This window comes from Herpailurus yagouaroundi, unplaced genomic scaffold (genome assembly GCF_014898765.1).
Source record: "Herpailurus yagouaroundi ecotype Mexico unplaced genomic scaffold, PumYag 161, whole genome shotgun sequence".
In the NCBI taxonomy this organism is placed as follows: domain Eukaryota; kingdom Metazoa; phylum Chordata; class Mammalia; order Carnivora; family Felidae; genus Herpailurus; species Herpailurus yagouaroundi.
Window position 1 is genome coordinate 4602811 of NW_024412402.1, and position 19267 is coordinate 4622077.

General features: G+C 41.0%; 3 protein-coding genes across 9 annotated transcripts; 1 reads left to right on the plus strand and 2 right to left on the minus strand.

Annotated features, from left to right (window-relative positions):
- Window positions 1–2892: 2892 nt before the first annotated feature.
- On the minus strand, window positions 2893–8548 carry PIH1D2 (PIH1 domain containing 2). Of its 4 annotated transcripts, XM_040482988.1 has the most exons (7): window positions 8437–8548; window positions 8011–8258; window positions 7015–7217; window positions 5784–5907; window positions 5170–5415; window positions 4342–4601; window positions 2893–3342 (listed from the first exon to the last, which is right to left on the minus strand). In XM_040482988.1, exons 3-7 carry the CDS (start codon window positions 7189–7191, stop codon window positions 3208–3210), a joined length of 942 nt encoding a protein of 313 aa, XP_040338922.1. In that variant the 5' UTR covers window positions 7192–7217; window positions 8011–8258; window positions 8437–8548; the 3' UTR covers window positions 2893–3207. The 4 variants fall into 4 exon arrangements, with proteins under 4 accessions (XP_040338922.1, XP_040338919.1, XP_040338920.1 ...); XM_040482985.1 differs by lacking the exon at window positions 2893–3342 and having other exon boundaries at window positions 4037–4601; XM_040482986.1 differs by lacking the exon at window positions 2893–3342 and having other exon boundaries at window positions 4037–4601; window positions 7015–7233.
- Window positions 8282–16714, plus strand: NKAPD1 (NKAP domain containing 1). Of its 4 annotated transcripts, XM_040482992.1 has the most exons (7): window positions 8363–8381; window positions 8910–8939; window positions 9567–9643; window positions 10629–10729; window positions 12302–12451; window positions 13972–14025; window positions 14710–16714. In XM_040482992.1, the coding sequence occupies exons 3-7, from the start codon at window positions 9575–9577 to the stop codon at window positions 15215–15217; spliced, it is 882 nt and encodes a 293-aa protein (XP_040338926.1). In that variant the 5' UTR covers window positions 8363–8381; window positions 8910–8939; window positions 9567–9574; the 3' UTR covers window positions 15218–16714. The 4 variants fall into 4 exon arrangements, with proteins under 4 accessions (XP_040338927.1, XP_040338926.1, XP_040338925.1 ...); XM_040482993.1 differs by lacking the exon at window positions 8910–8939 and having other exon boundaries at window positions 8282–8381; XM_040482991.1 differs by lacking the exon at window positions 8363–8381 and having other exon boundaries at window positions 8826–8939.
- Window positions 16715–17336: 622 nt separating this feature from the next.
- On the minus strand, window positions 17337–19232 carry TIMM8B (translocase of inner mitochondrial membrane 8 homolog B). The gene is made up of 2 exons (XM_040483008.1): window positions 19104–19232; window positions 17337–17733 (listed from the first exon to the last, which is right to left on the minus strand). Exons 1-2 carry the CDS (start codon window positions 19230–19232, stop codon window positions 17566–17568), a joined length of 297 nt encoding a protein of 98 aa, XP_040338942.1. The 3' UTR covers window positions 17337–17565.
- Window positions 19233–19267: the final 35 nt, after the last annotated feature.

Sequence of the window (19267 nt, forward strand, 5' to 3'; positions counted from 1 at the left end):
TACAAAAAAAAGTGTTCTGTGTTTTTCCACCCAGTGTTGTCTCATGTACAATATGAAAGTCCTAAAATCCTATTGGAGAGAAAAAAAAAATTGTTTAGGTTGCTTGCTACCCGATCAGCCTAAACATTTTTTTTTTCCATTTTTTCAACGTTTATTTATTTTTGGGACAGAGAGAGACAGAGCATGAACGGGGGAGGGGCAGAGAGAGAGGGAGACACAGAATCGGAAACAGGCTCCAGGCTCTGAGCCATCAGCCCAGAGCCTGACGCGGGGCTCGAACTCGCGGACCGCGAGATCGTGACCTGGCTGAAGTCGGATGCTTAACCGACTGCGCCACCCAGGCACCCCTTTTTTTTCCATTTTGTTATGATTTGCCTTTCTTCTTGTGGGGGGGAAGAGTAGGAGGTGATATTCAGGATAATAAAAATGAACTGGGAACATTATCACAATTCCAGACTTTCTATTGAATTGATGTGTTTTAATAAATATTTAGAATTGTTTATGATAATTTAAAATCAATCTGATCAGTGTTTTCTTGTGTATATGTGGAACAATCCCCGAAATTTAGGTCTTTTGGTGTTGAATTTATTTCTAAATGTTCTTTGTTACATGGTGCACAAGTAACACTGCATATATTCCAGAAATATTTCCCTTGCTGTATTATTATGAAAACAATTCATTAATCTGATTTTTCAGTAATTAGTAATGTTAGCTTGAATTGAAGATTATGCAGAAGGAACAAGTTTATCACAAGGGACCATCAGTATGAGGCACATCTGGTTCAAATACATGAAACTTCAAAGATAATTCATTCTTGGCAAATGCTTATGGCTCTATTGTTCCCTTGAAAGAAAAATAAAAGGTTGTCTTCTCATAAGAATTACTGAGTTAAAAATTAATCTGAGCTATAACCTATATCTGGACTCAGTCTATTTCTCTTACCAGAATTGAAAGAAAAAAAGTTAAGAGTTTTGGTTGAAATTATTTAAAAATTAAACTATATGTTTTCAATGCATCTTGTGTAATTTTTGATCTGTTGGTAATTATTTTTCACATTAAATGATTAAGGCCAGGGATAGCTATGTATGTGTACACTCTTAATAGTAACGCATTTTAAGCATACAGTATTGGTAAAATAAAGGACTGAGTTTAGCAGAATATAATCTAACACTTCAAGCTCAAGGAGTTCTAAAGCACCTTGTGGTGGGGTGCAGCACATAGCAAGGTGAAAGCATAGTCTGGCCCTGTTAGATAGTTGACACCGATCCTGAGGTTTGTGAGTGAAGTTACAGGAACCCCAGGCCTGGTCTGAAAAAAAAGTTAACCAGCCGGAGAGATGATATGGAAAGGTAAGGTGGGAAGCATTCCAACTTTTTTTGAAGGATGGAAATATACTAGGTGTGTTAACTTTAGGACATCATATTATACAGCTCTAGAAAATTTTCAGACAGTAAATTATCCTATTGCTGGGAGAATTCAAATCCAACCAGGTTTAGGAGAATTATATTTGTTTTTAAATATCACGGTATCAACTGTTTATATTACATATACTATATTCGTGTTTTTATTATTAAATTTATTTTTGAGAGCTAGCAGGGGAGGGGCAGAAACAGAGGGGACAGAGAGAGACTTCCAAGCAGTCTCTGCACTGTCAGCACAGAGCCCCATATGGGGCTTGAACACACAAACTGAGCTTATGAACTGAGCCAAAACCAAGAGGTGGACACTTAACCTACTGAGCCACCCAAGTGCCCTGACACTTTATTAGTGTGTAAAGTTAAAAAGCTTTAGAGGCGCCTGGCTGGTTCAGTCAGAAGAGCATGTGACTCTTGTTCTTGTGAGTTCAAGCCCCACGTTGGGTGTAGAGATTACTAAGAAAAATACTTAAAAATAAATAAATAAAAAGCTTTAAAATTAACCAGGACTTTAAAGACCTTATGTTGAACTAGAAACTTACAAGGAAGATGTATTTATACAAGATGATCAAGGATGTTTAAAGTTTGATGTGAACATTGTTGGGCTATAAATTGGAAAGTTAGTATCTTTGTGTTGAACAACCATATGACAACTTAGATGCGTGGAAGTTGAGAAACACATCACTTCTGTCTTAAAATCATTTTTTATGTTTATTTGGGGACAAAGGGGCAGAGAGAGGGAGAAAGAGAATCCCAGACAGGCTCTGCATTATCAGTGCAGATCTCCTGAACTGTGAGATCATGACCTGAGCCGAAATCCAGTCGGATGCTTAACCGGCTGAGCCACCTAGGTGCCGCTTAAAATTATCTTCTTAGGAGAAAGGCACATGTCCCAAAGTCAGCTCCTTTTTCTATTTATTTATTTATTTATTTATTTATTTATTTATTTTCCAACGTTTATTTATTTTTGGGACAGAGAGAAAGCATGAACGGGCGAGGGGCAGAGAGAGAGGGAGACACAGAATCAGAAACAGGCTCCAGGCTCTGAGCCATCAGCCCAGAGCCCGACGCGGGGCTCGAACTCACGGACCGCGAGATCGTGACCTGGCTGAAGTCGGACGCTTAACCGACTGCGCCACCCAGGCGCCCCAGCTCCTTTTTCTTAAGGTTAGATTATTTTGCGTCTTAGGTGCAGTAACACCCAGCTGCTGTTACTGCAACACTGTATCCAAGACAGGTCCTTTTGATGTTAAAAGGTCTGAGTAGCTTGCACTCCTACCATCAGGGCTATTTTATAGAAGTACAGAGGTTCACAGAAGCATAGGTTTGCATATTTTTACATTGGCCCTGTATCTTTATAGCTGGAGGAACTGCTTCAGTTCTTGGTAGTAAAAAATTTACATAGTCTGGGATTTCTTCCTGATGCAAACATTTACTAGAGAGACCAGAAAAACAAGTAGACCAGAATTTCAACCAGTAAACCAGGAATTCTCACAATTTACTTGGAAACAGGATTTTCCTAAATGACAAGTTTGTTACTTTTAAGACCATTAGAAATAGCTTCAAAACAAGTATAGCAATACTGTTTTAATAGTTTCTGCTTCTAGCCAAGTGTGAGGGGAGTTAAAAAAAAGTATAAACATGATGAGAAAATCTCATTTCATCCAAAAGAACTCTTAGGAAACATGAAACCAGTATTGAAGATAAACCACTACCTCTTCACCCATAATGAAGGTCCTATCCTTCACATGCCTGTAGCACTGAAAACCCAAAAGGAGATGATGTTCTTGACTTATACCAGTGGCATTATGATGATTAATGTAGCTTTCTCTTTGATAAATTTTGCTGTAGTCATTTCAGTATCCACAGATTCTGGAAGATTCAGATATAATCTGTACTTCTCAGGGACCTCAATCAATAAGTCATCCTAAGAATAACAAAGATGAAAATAGAAAGGATTTCTTGGTTAAAATATGTGTTACTGGGGATTTTTCCCAGTTATTCATACCTTTCTCATAAAATGAGGATCCCATTTACTGCCATGTGACTTGGCAATAAACTGTAAAGTTGCTGTTGTAGCTCCCTGAGGTTTTGGGATTATTTGTTATTGCTCCTCAATACATCAAAAGTTCACTGCTATGGTGCCATAAAACAGCTGTTGCTGTCCCCAGATTATGTGGCATTGACTTTGTGACTGACCAGGAAACAGCAAGGAAAATTTATCAGCGATAGGAAAAACGGTGATCCAGGTTTTAACAGTGATGATAAAGGCCTTAGTAAAACTATCACAATAATTTGAAAGACAAGTAACGTGTACCTGGTTTGTGTCTTTAGGTAAAGAAGTGTGAAAATAGAATGTTGGTAGCATGCATTAGTCTTACTGGCTACATTTAATAAGCTACTACAAAAAGAGATGAGCTGAGAAAAGAATTTCCCAGTTTGTAAGTAGGATTAAAAGAGAATATACAGAGCCCAGGAATTCTACAACGTCAGGACTGAGAAATAGGACTAAGTTTTATTTTCAACCAATTATTTCTCTTGTTAGAGGATTATACATCCTTGCCATTTGAATTCCTGTGAGAATATTCTTACTAGCCCTATTGATGTAGGATTTGGCCTTGTGACCTGAGTTTGGCCAACAGAATGTGGAGTAAAAGTGATATATTCTATGTCTGAGAGAAAGTTTTAGGAGCCATTGCATGAGTTACCCGTTTGTATTTCCCTCTTCCATGAGAATGGCATGTCTCAGATGGGACCTACCCCTTCACCTGTATCTTGAAATGTGCAAGACCCTGGAGCAGAGGCCTAGGTGACATGTAAGCTGAGTAAACTGCTGTAAACCACTGAGATTGTGCAGTTTGTTACTAGAGTGTATTATAGTAAATGTTGACTGACACAAATTTATAGTATTACCTACTCGACTTACCTCAGAAACACTAAGGTCACAGAGAGATGCGGAATTAATACCAGGTAATTCAACTTTTATTTCAATTTTCAGAGGTTTCTCATTCTGATCAGCCACAATTTTTAATTCATAGGCTGGTTCCTTCATCTCTACCTGGCTCTCTGTACTGGAAATCTCCTCTATCAGACACCTTGTTTTGCTTGAAACTTCATCTTTTGGCAATAAAAGTTGGAAGTCGTCTGGGTTGCTCACAGTACTACTTATCTGTTCAAGGGTTAGTTCTTCAGGAAAATAAAAGGTGGGGGGGGGGAGATGAAATTAAAAACAATTAATCAACAACATAAAATACTATGAGCTTTAGTGTGTGTGGTGTTAGCCAAAATGACAGATAAAGCTGAAGCTAAATTAGTTTGGGAATCTTAAACCAAAGAACTTAGTTAAAAAGTTTGCAGTAGGGGCGCCTGGGTGGCGCAGTCGGTTAAGCGTCCGACTTCAGCCAGGTCACGATCTCGCGGTCCGTGAGTTCGAGCCCCGCGTCGGGCTCTGGGCTGATGGCTCGGAGCCTGGAGCCTGTTTCCGATTCTGTGTCTCCCTCTCTCTCTGCCCCTCCCCTGTTCATGCTCTGTCTCTCTCTGTCCCAAAAATAAATAAACGTTGAAAAAAAAAATTTAAAAGTTTGCAGTACTGAAAAATCTTTAAGGACATGCTAATATTTCTAATGCCCAATCTTTCTATTTTTCTATCTTAAGTTTCTCTTTTAAAATCAAGATTTCTAGTTTGCAAAATGTACACAGGATGCAAAAACAATTTTAAATCAGTTAAATTTTCCACTTACATTTCTTAACTTACCCTTTTTCATTTTCTCTCTTAAATCTGTGGGGTCAGTTTGCATTCTCAACAGATTTTGTTCCATCCTTTGAATGCTTCCTTTTATTCTAAAGTTAGTAATGCTGTAAGAGTGTGAGAGAGTGAATTGGAGTTTTTCCTCAATGCATTTCATGGCCATCTGTATTAATTGATCTTTTTTCACTTGGTCCTTTTCTGCTGCCTGGAGAACATCAGGATTGTAGGCCACATCGATGACTGTATAAACATCTGTGTGTGTAATTCAGAGGGTGTGAAATGAAGACTACTCATTTCACTAATGGTACTGTCAGTTAATTTATTAAGCCATAATCCTGATAAAACTACAAAGTATAAAGTACTCCTGTATTTTTCAGATGTAATCACACAGTTGCTATATACACAAATTCTCCATTAGGGCATTTCTGGGCATTTTATATGGATTATTATTAGAAAAATTGAACCACATTTATATAAATAAAAGTGCTTATTAGTTATTAACTACATTACAACCAAATAAAATATTTTACTTATATTGCCTTTTACCAAGTAAAATCTGGTACATGCTTATTCCCAATAAAGTTTTTAAAATATGCTTAATCTCCCATAATTCTATGTACCTGATGTCTCAGACCTATCTTCTGGTCTGCCAATACTTAGAGGTACTGGATGAGTGTTTGACTGCGGAGCTGGGATCCTTTTCCACTGACACAGGTTGATGAAAAGTATTTTTTCCTTTGGTTTCTAAAAAGCAAATAATTTTTCACATCTCAAAACCTAGTTGTTTTTTTTAATCATAGCCTAAAGGTAACTCAGATAATTTTATGCTCCAAAATAGCCATTCTGTGTATTAAAACTGTGTTTGAGCCCTTTCACGAAGATGGCACCTAAGGCGAAGAAGGAAGCCCCTGCCCCTCCCAATGCCGAGGCCAAAGTAAAGGCTTTGAAGGCCAAGAAAGCAGTAGGGAAAGGCATCCAGGGGCATTAAAACAAAGGAGATCCGCACATCACCTACATTCCAATGGCTCAAGACACCGCGTCTCCAAAGGCAACCCGAATATCCTCGTTAACAGAGCCCCCAGGAGAAACAAGCTTGACCAGTCTTTCCCCGTGACTACTGAGCCAGCCATGAAGAAAACAGAAAACAACACACTTGTGTTCGTTGGGGATGTCAAGGCCAATAAGCACCAGATCAAACAGGCTGTGAAGAAGCTCTATGACACTGACGTGGCCAAGGTCAACACCCTGATCAGGCCCGATGGGGAAAAGAAAGCGTATGTTCGACTGGCTCCTGACTATGATGCTTTGGATGCTGCCAACAAAATTGGGATCATCTAAACTGAGTCCAGCTAGCTAAATCTAAATTTTTCACCATAAAAAAAATAAAACTGTGTCTGAGAAACTGTACTGTTACCTGATTTCCTCCAAGCTACCGACTTTCCTTCCATATACAGCTGCCACTGCCAGAGGAACTGGGAGGAAGGAGGGGGCACTGATCCAAGCAGCTATTCCAGGTGAATTTGACGTTATTTCACCACTTCCTTACCTCTCAGCCAACTAAGTTCTTTTTAGGTGAAAAACCTCCAACTCTATGATTCTCTGTTAAATCATTTTACTTTTTTTTATTCTAGTAGAAAATGGCTTATTGTGAGATCTCCAAAATGTATCCAGTGGGAACCTCCCATTCTTACTCCTTCAGCATGATCCTCCACACTGTTTCACTCTCCATTTAGAGTGGTAGTTTCCCTCGAGTTTTCTTAAAGTCGCAATAGCTAAAGGTAAGTTATTGTCTGATTATTCCAGGATTATTTCAGTCAAGACCTCCCATCCCTGGGAACCAACTCTACGTACCAGGATCCTGGTTTGTAGACAGAGCCATGGTTCTGGGGCGGCACAGAGCTGTTCCCCTTCTTTCAGCTGCTGTTGAATAAACTTCTCGTAGCCCTCAGGGTTGCTTTCAGCCAGATCGTCTAGGAGGTTCCAGAACTGAGTAACTTGGGTGAGCAGACCCTTTGAGGAAGACTCCATGATTGAGGTGAATAGGCCTCTTAAGTCTGTGGAAAGATATGACTTAAGGGGAAAAAGGTCTGTGTAGTGATTCTTCTTTTGGAGAAGGAAGAACAGGTCTTGTTTGGGTGAAGTCAGCACCTGTGTCTAACAAATTGTGGATCAGCACCACTTTTCTTTTCCTTATTCTCTAATTATCTAGCACCCCTTCTTAAAGTTCTCAGGTTGTCGTCTCAGATATCAAGTCCTTACCTCTGCCTAGACCCTCTCAAGTGCTGAGGGTAGTCACTGAAAGTCTGGATTACGGGTGATTTTCTTGTTCCAATACCTGGGTTTTGGCTGACCGGTGCCTATCCAGTCCTGAAACTGCCAGAGGTGTGTGTGGGGTGAGGGCCACAGGAGACATCCTCATAGCTTCCTCCAGCTTAGGCAAAGCTGGAGCCGGAATGCCTAGATCCCATTTTAGCTTTATCACTTAACTTAGGTGTGTGACCCTGAGCAATTAGGTTATATACATCAGTTAACTCTCCTCAAAATGACGGTAATACCTATGTCATAGGTTATTGTGAGAATTAATTAATATGGAGAAACTGGGACACTTCGTTAACACTGTATGAGAGTAATAATACACCATCTGTGTCTAGAGATCACCTCCCTTGCCCTCCTCCCCCACTGGAGAGGCGTCCCACAGCAGCCACAGAAGGAGGCAAAGAGGAGGTTTGGGTTCTCCGAATACTATAGTAGGGTTAAACTCTTTTTTTTTTTTTTTTTTTTTAGTAGGGTTATACTAAATGGGAAGCTTAACTAAAGGACAATCACTCCAGAGGTCGGCGAACCCACCTCCTCTCTCGGTTCCTTGACAAACAGCGACACCTGTTACCAGGGTAACCAGACCGGGTCCAACATCTAATTGGGTCCGGAAAGCTCCAGGCAGAAAGGACTTTTACATCTAGTTCCGGAATCTCCTCCTTCTTGCTTTTCAGTTGAGCCCGACCCACTTCTTTTCCAGGAAGGCGCCCGCCTCCCTTCCGCACCTTTCGATCTCTAGAGGATCCTGGAAACTCTCCTTGTGGGAGTCTCCGCGTCTCCTGTTGGTGGGAAGAGTTTCTCAGGAGCACGACTTCCGGCCTGGAACGGAAGTCCGCTCCCTTGTCTCCCAGGCCTCCCCCTCCCCCCTCCCCAATCCCCGCCACGCGAGGCTGCGGCGCACGGTATGGGTGTGTTTGTGTGTGTCTGTATGGGGAGGGCGTTTGGAGGGAAGGTTACCGGGAGCTCCGTGGCCGCTGGGGGGCAGGGATCCCGGTGACAGAGATGGGGGTATTTTCTCTGACTTCCCCTTGGAAGCTTCAACCCCCCCTTCGGGCACTCTAGGTATTTCTTGGGGCCCAGTCGAGGATTGTACCCGTCCAGAGCCTCCCCATCCTTTCGGGAGAGCGAAGCCCAACCCCCGGGTCCGTCCCAGAGGAGCGTGAGCGGGGAATGCCCCGTCAACCCGGCCCTCCGGATTCCGCGCCGGCGCAGACTCCGGCCTCAGTCCGGAAAGAGATCTTCCTGTCGGTCTGGGCTGGGGGCAAGGCAGCGGTGGCCTGGGCCGCGGGTGAGGGCAGAATAACCGGTGGGAAGGCTGCGTTTTCACGAAGGACTCGGGTGAAGCTGCAGAGCTGCCTTTGAGCCCTGACTCCTTGGCTTCCTGGGTCGGAGGAGATCTTGTAATGGAGTGGTTCTTCGTCTCACACTAGCAAGATGCCTGATTTCCTCAGGATCGAGGGGTGAGTGAGCGGTGGGGTGGTTGCACAAAACCGCTGCTAGCTACACACTGGATACCCTTGTCATCTGTATTTTGGAGGCTTCTGTACAAATTAGAAAGTAAAATTCTCCTGAGTGGAGAAATTTAGGGCCTCTCTGCATTTGATGTCAAATGTTGACATTTGCTGGTCCCTGATAGTCTCAAATCTAGATATTTGCTTCATGACGAACTGATTTGGGGATTCCACAGTTGATTTCTAATCTGCACCTGGTTTGCCTTGGGCAATCTGGCCTGGGGCAAGTTATGGCTTAAGGGAATTTCACCTACAAAATAAGAATGAAGATGCTTGCCTCATATAAAACATGGGATTGTGTTGAAGATTAAATAAAATGGTGCTCTTGAAAGCACATAACTTTGTGCAGTTTAAAAGAACTTCGACGTACATTTATCTCAGTTACATTCATCTTCATATTAGTGTGGTCAGACATTTTTCTTCTTTTAATGGTAAAGGGAAAACTACCCCTTAGGACTTCTGACTTCTTGTTCAGTGATCTTTTCTTTACCTCGTGCTTCCTTATAATATTGTAATAAAAGAGAAGGTAATAAAGGGAATTATTTTTATTAAGTGTTATGTCTTGATTAATTTCAGATTGAAGAATGTCCCGGGTTCCACTGGGGAAAGTCCTCCTGAGGAATGTCATCCGGCATACAGATGCTCACAATAAGGTAAGAGGTACAATCTGGTTATTACTCAACATTTATTGAAGGCATACAGTGTGCCAAGCATTATTTTGGCAGTTTGGAGATACAAAGGTGAATAAAATCGGTAATTATAATCAATTTGATAAGTACTGTAATAGAGACATACACAAAGTGCTTCAGTGCACTGAGGAATGAATAATGAAATCTGCCTTGGGAAATTAGGAAAGGCTTCATAGAATGGGTGGCATTTGAGCTGCTGATGATATTTGAATTAGTTCTCGTTTAACAGGTTAAACTTTACCATGTGTAAAAGATCATTCCAGACAGAAGGAACATCATGTACTCACATGGCAACAAAAAGGAGCATGAAGCACTTGGGGCTTGGCAATAAACTGTGCTTTCAAAATGTGGGGGGGGGGGGGGCGGGGCCATGGGGTAGTGATGGAAGATAAAGCTTGAGTGGTAAGTTAGAGTTGGCTTGTGACGCTTTTTCCTCTAAATTATAATGAAACCATCAAAGTCTTTAATTTGTATTTGTATCTTAGATGATTAGTTAGCTGGGTAGGGGATAGATCAGATGGAGTGAAATAATAGAGACACCAGTTAGGCAATTGCAGTGCTACAGGTGAGAGATGATGAGCCGTTCGCATGAAAACAGTGACTGTAGGGATGAAGAGGAATTTAGGAGATAGAATCCCAAGAACTTGGTGACTAATTGAAACAGAAAGGATTATCATTTGATAATTGCGGCATAATTGCAAAATTAGTAAGGTGATAGGTGTGTCTGTGCGGGGTTAAAAAGTTCTTGTGTGGCTGCAGAACATTTGAGATTCACTGGGTCGGGTTATTTAACCACTCTAGAAATCCTGAATTTGTTTCCCAGGTTCCTGGTTATAACCCAACCTGTAATGCAATAATTAGTGCAGAGTGTTTGTCAGTTACTTTTCTTTGATGTAAAATGTTATTTTTAGTCATTTATTTGTATTTCTTTTCTTTAAAAAAAATGTAGATTCAGGAGGAGTCAGATATGTGGAAAATAAGAGAACTGGAGAAACAGATGGAAGATGCCTACCGGGGAACCAAAAGGAAAATGTTACCCAGTAGTTCAAGGTGAAATTGCAGCTCTCAGAACCAAAATAATTCTGATCTTCTTTAGAACCATTAACTTTCACTTAAAAGCATTTTAGTTCGCTAAAGATAGATGAGTTCAGTTCTGTGAATCTTTAAGCCTTCCTTCTTTCATAAATCTAGACCCACGCATAAAGATAGTGGCTATGATACATATGGCTTAATTCTTGGTACTGAATTCCAAAATTCTACCTTGAACAACTTTAAAAGTTAAGGATTTTGTGTATTCTGACCTTGCTTGGTGGCTTTTAAGATTTACTGTTGGTAACTTACAGTCACTTAAGCTATCATTCACTCCTTTCCTCTGTTAGTCTTAGATGCTCTGTGAGCCTTTTCTTTACCCCATCTCCTTGTTGTGTTCACCAAGTCACACAGCCTTTCACATTACCTTCTAAATAGTTTCAGTGTTGAGTATAAAGGATAATACAGGCTTAGTTGTCTTATCTATGGAGGTATAGGAATGTCTGAGTATTGGGAACATCTCTTGGGCTTCATATGCCTGTTAGTGTAGAGCTGTGTATATGAAAAATGACTATACTAATAATGCTAATTTCTAAAGCCACCCAGGGAAACAATATATGAGATATTTAAGGAGAGTGAGTGTGCCTGCGGAGTACTCAGGCTTTGGAGTACGTACAACTCAGGATTGGCTGTATGTGAAGGACTTTGAACAAGAAAGTATTTGGGGTCTCCAAGGTAAAGAAGGCATGGTCTCAATATAAAAATAAATATCTTTGCAGATATTTGCAGATAAAATGTTTCCTTTCTAAAGATGGTCCTTTGAGAGTTTAGAAGTTAGTGCAGATGATGGTTTGTCTTGTATTGCTTCTTCAATTCCAAGAGGCATTTCCAGGAACAAAATACTATTTTTAGAGTGAATTATTAATACCTGTCCTGGTCTAATAAATCTTTAAATCATAATCTCTTTAGGGGCAGGATTCTGATTGTCTCATTTGCTATTACATTCCTAGCAGCTAGAACTGTGCCTAGCATATAGGCGGCCCTTAAACATTTTTGATAATTAGTTAGCTTGCGGAGTGACTTGTTAGTGGACCTTGTAAGCACAGGCTCTGTCAATGGTTCTCAACTGGTTTTCTACCCCAGCATCCTCATGGGTTAGGCCTTGTTCCTACTGTTACTACGACCTCAGTGCAGAAGGTTGCTGGTTTTCGAGGAAGGGAAAACCTTCCCTGGAGATTCTGAAATCTCCAGAGTAGTTGGAAATTGTCACCAGCTGTGATTATTCTCAGCCTCCTTCTTTGCATGCCCTCCTACTTGAGAATCAGTGAGCGAGCTACAGCGTGCCATAGTCCATAAGTCATTTTTGTCTGTATTCTGCAATAGGATGGGTAGTAATGGTCAGATTTTCCCTGGATAAGTGTACAGACTTAGACAGTAGAACAGATCATGACTTTTTACATTTTTTTTTTTAATACTAATTATCAGGTGGTTGTTTTCCCCTTAGCTTGTTCAGTGGGTTTTGTGTATGACATTCCATAAAGGAACCTTGCAGATTGCTTCCAAATATAAAAGTTCTTCTGTTTTTCCTTATAGCCGGATGCGTAGTGATGGTTTTGATGAAGAAAGTCAAAGAGACTATTGGAGGCCAAAGACTGAAATTTCTGGGGCACTGGAAGATGACTTTCTTAAGGCTAAATCCTGGAATAAGAAGTTATATGATTATGAAGCTAATATGCCAGACAGGTTTGTAACTAAATTCTTGTGACCATTAATGATATCTGACTTGAGAGTATATACTTTTAAAAATTAATTATCCCTACAAAAACTTGCACACAAATGTTCATAGCATAATTATCATAATGGCCCCAAAGTGGAAACCCAAATGTCTGTCAACTGATGAAGGGATAAACAAAATGTGGTACAGTAGTCCCCACCCTTATCCATGAGGATATGTTCTGAGATCCCCAGTGGTTGCCTAAAACCGTCAGTAGTACTGAACCCTATATATACTATGTTTTTTCCTATACATACATACTTATGATAAAGTTAATTTCTTTTTCTAGCTTTTAAATATTTATTTTTGAGAGAGAGAGTGAGCACGAGCAGGGGAGGGGCAGAGAGGCAGGGCAGAGGATCTGAAATGGGCTCTGTGCTGACAGCAGAGAGCCCGACCCCAGGCTCAAACTCACACACCATGAGATCATGACCTGAGCTGAAGTCGGATGCTTAACCGACTGAGCCACCTAGGTGCCCCTGATGAAGTTTAATTTCTAAATTGGAGACAGTAAGAGCTTTACAATAACTAAAAATAGAACAATTGTAACAATATACTGTAACAAAATTTATGTGAATGTGGTCTGTCAAATATTTCATTAATACTGTATTCATCATTCTTCTTGTGATGATGTGAGATGATAAAATGCCTATGTGATGAGATGAAGTGAGGGGAATGATGTAGGCATTTTGATGTAGCGTTAGGCTGCTGCTGACCTCTGACAATATGACAGAAGGAGGGCGATCTGCTTCCAGAAAGCAAAACTGTAGATAAGGGGGGACTAATGTGATGTTCTTTGACGGTGAAAGGAATAAAGTACTGATATACTGTAACATGGATGAAGCTTGGAAACAGGTGGAAAAAACCAGACACAAAAGGCCACTTATTACATGATTCTATTTATATGGTATGTCCAGAATCAGCAAATCCATAGAGACAGAAAGTAGATTCGTGGTTGCCATGGGCTACAGGAGAGGGAGGAATGGAGAGTTAGTGCTAGAGGATGGAGTTCCTTTTTGGGTGATGAGAGTGTTCTGAAATTAGATAGTGGTGACGGTTGCACAACTCTGAATATACTAAAAGCCACTGAATTGTACACTTCAGAAGAGTGAATTTTATTGTATAGGAATTGCATCTTAGTAAAATTGCTCTGTAAAAAACAATTGTCCCAATATAGACCGCATTATGTTAAGAGTTGTTTTTGGAGAAGTATTTCACAGCTAAAGAGGAGAGTAAAAGAGTTCTTGAGAATGGCAAGTTCTCTTACAAATGGACAAAAGAATCCTTTGTGTCTAAAATGATAGTGTGCAGTACAGAAAATGTAGCCAGTTAAGTTACTGAGCTTGAAGATGGGGTTGGCTCTATGGTGTTTTCTTTGTTCTGTATGCCTGTCTATGCGTGCACTCGTAAGTCTGTCTAATTTTTTTTTAACTTAAAGAAATGTATGTATTGCCTTAACAATACATATAATATCTGTGTCATCTTACAGATGGGGTCACAGCGGTTACAAAGAGTTATACCCTGAAGAATTTGAAACAGACAGGTAAGGCAAATAGGCTTACTGAAAAAAAAGTTAGAAACCAAGTGAACCAATACCAAGTAATACTATTCCAAATCTGAACTATAAATTGGGTTCCTAATTTTATTTATTTATTTTAAAAATGTTTTTTATTTATTTTTGAGACAGAGAGACAGAGCATTAGCAGGGGAAGGGTAGAGAGAGAGAGAGAGACACAGAATCTGAAGCAGGCTCCAGGCTCTGAGCTGTCCGCACAGAGCCCGACTCGGGGCTTGAACTCACGGACCGTGAGATCATGACCTGAACCAAGTCGGATACTTAACCAACTGAGCCACCCAGGTGCCGTGGGTTCCTAATTTTATAAAGGAGATAACATTTGCCATTAGAAATGTAACCAGAAAATAATAGGCAATTTAGTTTGGAGATACTTGGTATTTTGCCGTTTCCTGATTGATGTTCTGCATATACATAGCATTTAGGTTCTTCTACATAGTATTCCATACAGTAACTCAAGGTGACAGATGAGAATTTATCTTTAAGAAAACAAAATGAGAAAACAAAAAGAGTGATAGTCTCATAGTAACCCTATGTCAAAGCTCTTATTTAAAATTCAGATGTTAACCCCAACTTTCTATCTAGAGTGTAGAATACTAAAATATTAATAGACTTTTTATTTCCTATAGTAAAGCAGTTTCTCTTTTTTATTAGTAGTGACCAGCAAGATATTACCAATGGAAAAAAAACATCTCCCCAAGTAAAATCATCTACCCACGAGTCTCACAAACACAAGAAGTCAAAGAAATCCCACAAAAAAAAGCAGAAAAAAAAGTCACACAAAAAACAGAAGAAAAGCAAAAAGGAAGCCACAGATGTAACAGCAGATTCCTCAAGTGAGTTTTCAGAAGAAATGGGGGCTTCTAGTACCGGGAAAAGGAAACAGCCACATAAGCGCAAGAAAAAATCCAGGAAAAAGTCGCTCAAGAAACCTGCTTTATTCTTGGATGCAGAAAGTGATACTTCCCAGTCCGATGATTCCGCATCCAGCAGTTCTGAGGAAGGCGAGGAAAGAGACACTAAGAAAACCAAAAGGAAAAAGAGAGAGAAAAAAGTCCACATCCCTGTAGTTAACAATGAAATACAGGAGAGGACAAACAAACGCACAAATTGGAAAGTGGCTACAGATGAAAGGTCTGCAGAGAGTTCCGAGGATGACTAAATGAGAAAGAAACATTCTTCATTTGCCCATCTGACTGGTTACTTGCAGCTCTGTCACCTTGGGGTTTTGCCAGTGACTCTATTGCCCAGCACAGGGGCCCTGAGGTCAGAGCTGTCCTGTGCCATCTATATATGTTCTGCCAGACTTGTCTTGTTTTGGCCTGTTAAACTTGATCCTCTTACTGTTAATAGGGAATCTGGTATTTTGTTATGAAGTTTTCTCGAAGAGATTATTTTTTGCAATTAATCACATTTAGGGTAGAGTGCATATACAGCAAATTAAAGGACCCAGAAAGCTGAACCCAGTAATGACCTGGGTACACCAATTGGAATGTTGAATCTGGGGAAGGGCAAGGGTTGGGATCGAGAGGTGGATTGGAACCGGTGCTGTGTAGAATGCTGTAAGGGAACATCGTGTTGCTATCTTTATATAGCAGGTGCCAGGACTTAACTTTTTGTGTCTTCAGCCTTGGTGCTTTGATCTTTCTGTATTTGGCCCCTTTGATATGGTCCAGTTTATTTAATGAGAAAAAATGTATAAGAACAAGATATTTTTCCTTCCTAACATCCATAGACCGCTGTTATGAGACTAGGGTTTTTTGGTCAAATTTCTCTGCTGGACAGGGTCTGTGGCTACACTCAGTATACCCCTAAACATGGTAATTGGATAGTAAATGGTTTTCTACTTCCTTTGTTGTCGATTGCCTAAATGGCCTTGTGTTCAAAATTCTTTCTTCGGTTGTCTTAATCCTCAACCAAATGGGATAAAGTTAGGAATTGGTCATGCTGTTTAATGGTGCTCTGAACAGGATTCAGGGTTGCAACTGCCATTTAAATGTTATCTTCCTTGTTCATTTCTAAATCTATTAATGAACTTTAGATTTTCCCTGAAGTTATGTTGAATCAGTTCCAAAATGAAACAGGCTTCTCAGGGATGCACCCACTTCTTCCCAGTCAGCCTTCTGATTAAAGCACCAAGCAGAGACCGTATTATTTCCCTTTGCTCTATACTGTGATCCCTACTGTTAATTCTTAAAAAAAACAAAATATCACTGAAAAAAAGCTGGTAGAACACAGGTGAGTTTTTTCATTATCACGGAATGTCAAGTGACATTGTTTTTCCTGGTTGTCACTTCATCGGCTGAGTAGAAAACTTGAAAACCCAGACTTTTGGTCTTGGTTCTGCCACTAACTAGTTATGAGGTCTGAACAGGTAAGTTAACCTTCCTGGCCTTACCTTCCCCATGTAGAATACAGAAATACTTCATGGTAGCATGACAGTGTTAAGACACCAGCAATAGAATAGAACTATAACAACATTCCATGAGGTGGTAATACTTTGTGGTTCTAACTACTAAATTTGTTCTTTCCAGAACAGATTTCTAATAAAGTGCTTAGTCACAAAATACATGGTTGGCTAGAGGTTCTCATCCCTTGATTATAAGCAGGTGCTACCTTTGAGGATATTTACTTGAAATATTAATACTTTGGTACTCAACTGTCATTGTTCCATGGCGTATATTTTTACTTTGGGATTAGTGGGGGCCCACAGGTGGGAGGGCAGGACGTCTGTAATTACTACCTCTTAACCTAAAGCAATTGTTTTGTTCTTGAAGTAAGTGAAATCTTTGTTGGAAGGAGTCTTCATGTATTTTTTTGAAGCATTGTTTCTGTGCTGTAAAAGTATTGATTTTAGCACAGACTCAGGAAGATGGGCCAGTGGAACAAGGCATCTCCAGGAAGATGGTTCTGTTTTGGGCTTGACCTTCCCTTTCTCCCATACTAGCAGGCCTATTTCTATCCCAAGAATACACATCTTGCCTGTTTTGGTTTTTTTGGTGTTTTTTTTTTTTTTTTTTGCCATGTTTACCTTTTCTTGGTCATGTATAAGCAATAAAGCTGTTTTCTGTTCTTCACCCTTCTCAACCCCAATTTCTCTTCTATACCTTAGGCTAAGGTTTTGATGGTTCTTCTAGCCCCCTTAATTAGTGGTTTAGGATGGCCCTTCAAAACCCAAGATCTCATTTGCACTACTGGTCTTGGAACACACTTGTTTCTAGTGTTCCTGCCCATCAGAGATCTCTATATTAAATCCTAAAATGGGGTTAAAAAAAAAAGAGTTGGAGAATTCACATTTATTGAGCAACTGTTGTGATACAACATGGAATTTCTGAATTCCAAATAAATAAATTTCACTTTTTGAACATTTGATCTGTGACTTTTTAGCACCAACAGGCTTGGTAACAGCCTCAAGTTCACCTGACAATGGGCTGCCGACCTTCCCCCAGTGGCCCATCAATCTGCTCTAACAAGTCCTTTGTTTCTTCTGTCATTCTCCCAAGGGATGGCCTATTGCCCTCCTTTCTGTACAATCTGGGCAAAGCGACTGGTGATAGCAAGAGTAGTGTCAATGAAGCGGTCCACACAGCTAGAGAGGCAGTTTTCAGTGCGAGAGTCTAGGCGATTCCCTGGCTTCTCCACACATTTATCCCAGCATAGCTCCATGAAGTGATGCACCTAAGAAGAAAGAAAATAACCACTGATGTCTGCATATAGGTCTAACTCTGCCAACTTTATTTCCTTCCCATTCTTCTCATTTTCTATCACCTGATGGAATCATTCAATCAACAAACCATGGGCTCCCCTCTTTCCTCACTTCATAACTTGTCACCAGTATGGCCCAGATCCTTGTCCTTACGTTGCAATAATCCTTTATTCTCTCCATTACTGTTTTTCTCTTTAGTGATTAAAAATTACTTTCCATCACGTCACCCCTGTGTTTGCTTAATGCATCAGTTCCTCTCAGCCACTCAGGGCACTCCCTTATTTAACCACTAACCTGTTGTGCTTCCATGAAGTACATGCATAGCATACTCGACCCTTAATATTCCTGGAATGCCCTCCCTAAAGATTTTTCCCATTCTTCAACACAGTTCAAATTTTTACCTCCTTGAAGGCCACGGTCTATTTTTTACAACTGTGTTAAGTCCTTAATCAGATTGTAAATTTTCAGGCAGGGTGAGTATCTTTTATCTTCCCAATTAGCTCCAGTGTAAGCTGGAAAGGTATGGTACCAATGAATGTCCCCCAAACCACTGCATTCATCTCACTCCAAATCTATCCCTTACAGAGCAGTTCTTTAACCATTTACTGAGGGCGTCCTTTTTGGGATGCTGAGTACTCAGTCAATACTGTCTGCGGTCCTAAAGTGTGACTGTCCTCTCAGTCTGAGACGTGGTTAAGCAATAAGCCATACTGGGAGTGGTCCTGCTGCTAGTAAGCGACCAGGCCGGGTTTCAAACGGTGGCGAAAGAGCTCCAAAACACTAGTTCTAAACTACAGTCCACACTGACTACTTCAGAGTCCACCTTTCTCCATTAATGTTCTACTACTTTGTCGTTTTCAAATACGTTATCGCATATGGTCTTTACAATCCAGTGAGGCAGCAGGCGACTGCAAAACCAGGACCCATATGGGTGGGTGTCTTGCCTAGAGGTACGTGGCCTGTAAGGGGCAGAGGCAGGATCAGAACCCAGACCTTCCGAATGCCAAGCCCAGAGAGCTCGCCACCAAACTAGTTTCCGGTGACCTTGGCGTCGCCCGACCTTTCTCCTCTGCTTTACACTTTCTCTTTCCCCCACGCCGGGTTTGCCGAACAGGCACCCGAGCACTACTGGTCACCAGGGCCTGGAGGGCCATGCTCATTTCTTTTCCGAGAAGAACCGGGCGCAGCAAGAACGAGCATTGGGCAGCCTCCCCGTAGCGAGGTGGCAGAGCTCTGCTAGTTTTTTTCTAGCGGCAGTCACTTCGCGGGCTGAGTAAAGAGCCTGAAAAGTCAACCTGAGCCTCAGCCTCCTTTCTCTCCACCGCGGTCCTTGTCCTCGCACCTGTGCCGTGAACTGCGCTTTCTGCTGTTCGGCTGCCACCAGGCGCTGCAACTCCGCTTGGTCCGCCTCACCCAGCTCCGCCATTGTCCACCTGGAACTCCCGGCCTTCTTACGAGCGTGTGTGCGCATGCGCGGCGGACGCGCGCCAGCTCCCGACTTCCGGT

Excerpts from the sequence above, each read along its gene's own strand:
- PIH1D2 (XM_040482985.1), bottom strand. The coding sequence starts at position 7,191 with ATGGAGTCTTCCTCAAAGGGTCTGCTCACCCAAGTTACTCAGTTCTGG. Across the intron at positions 5,416-5,783 it reads AGATAGGTCTGAGACATCAG|ATGTTTATACAGTCATCGAT; the intron begins GTACATAGAATT and ends TTACACACACAG. Across the intron at positions 4,602-5,169 it reads AAGAGAGAAAATGAAAAAGG|AACTAACCCTTGAACAGATA; the intron begins GTAAGTTAAGAA and ends ATTTTCCTGAAG.
- NKAPD1 (XM_040482993.1), top strand. The coding sequence starts at position 9,575 with ATGTCCCGGGTTCCACTGGGGAAAGTCCTCCTGAGGAATGTCATCCGG. Across the intron at positions 9,644-10,628 it reads ATACAGATGCTCACAATAAG|ATTCAGGAGGAGTCAGATAT; the intron begins GTAAGAGGTACA and ends AAAAAAATGTAG. Across the intron at positions 14,026-14,709 it reads GAAGAATTTGAAACAGACAG|TAGTGACCAGCAAGATATTA; the intron begins GTAAGGCAAATA and ends CTTTTTTATTAG.
- TIMM8B (XM_040483008.1), bottom strand. The coding sequence starts at position 19,232 with ATGCGCACACACGCTCGTAAGAAGGCCGGGAGTTCCAGGTGGACAATG. Across the intron at positions 17,734-19,103 it reads AAGCGCAGTTCACGGCACAG|GTGCATCACTTCATGGAGCT; the intron begins GTGCGAGGACAA and ends CTTTCTTCTTAG.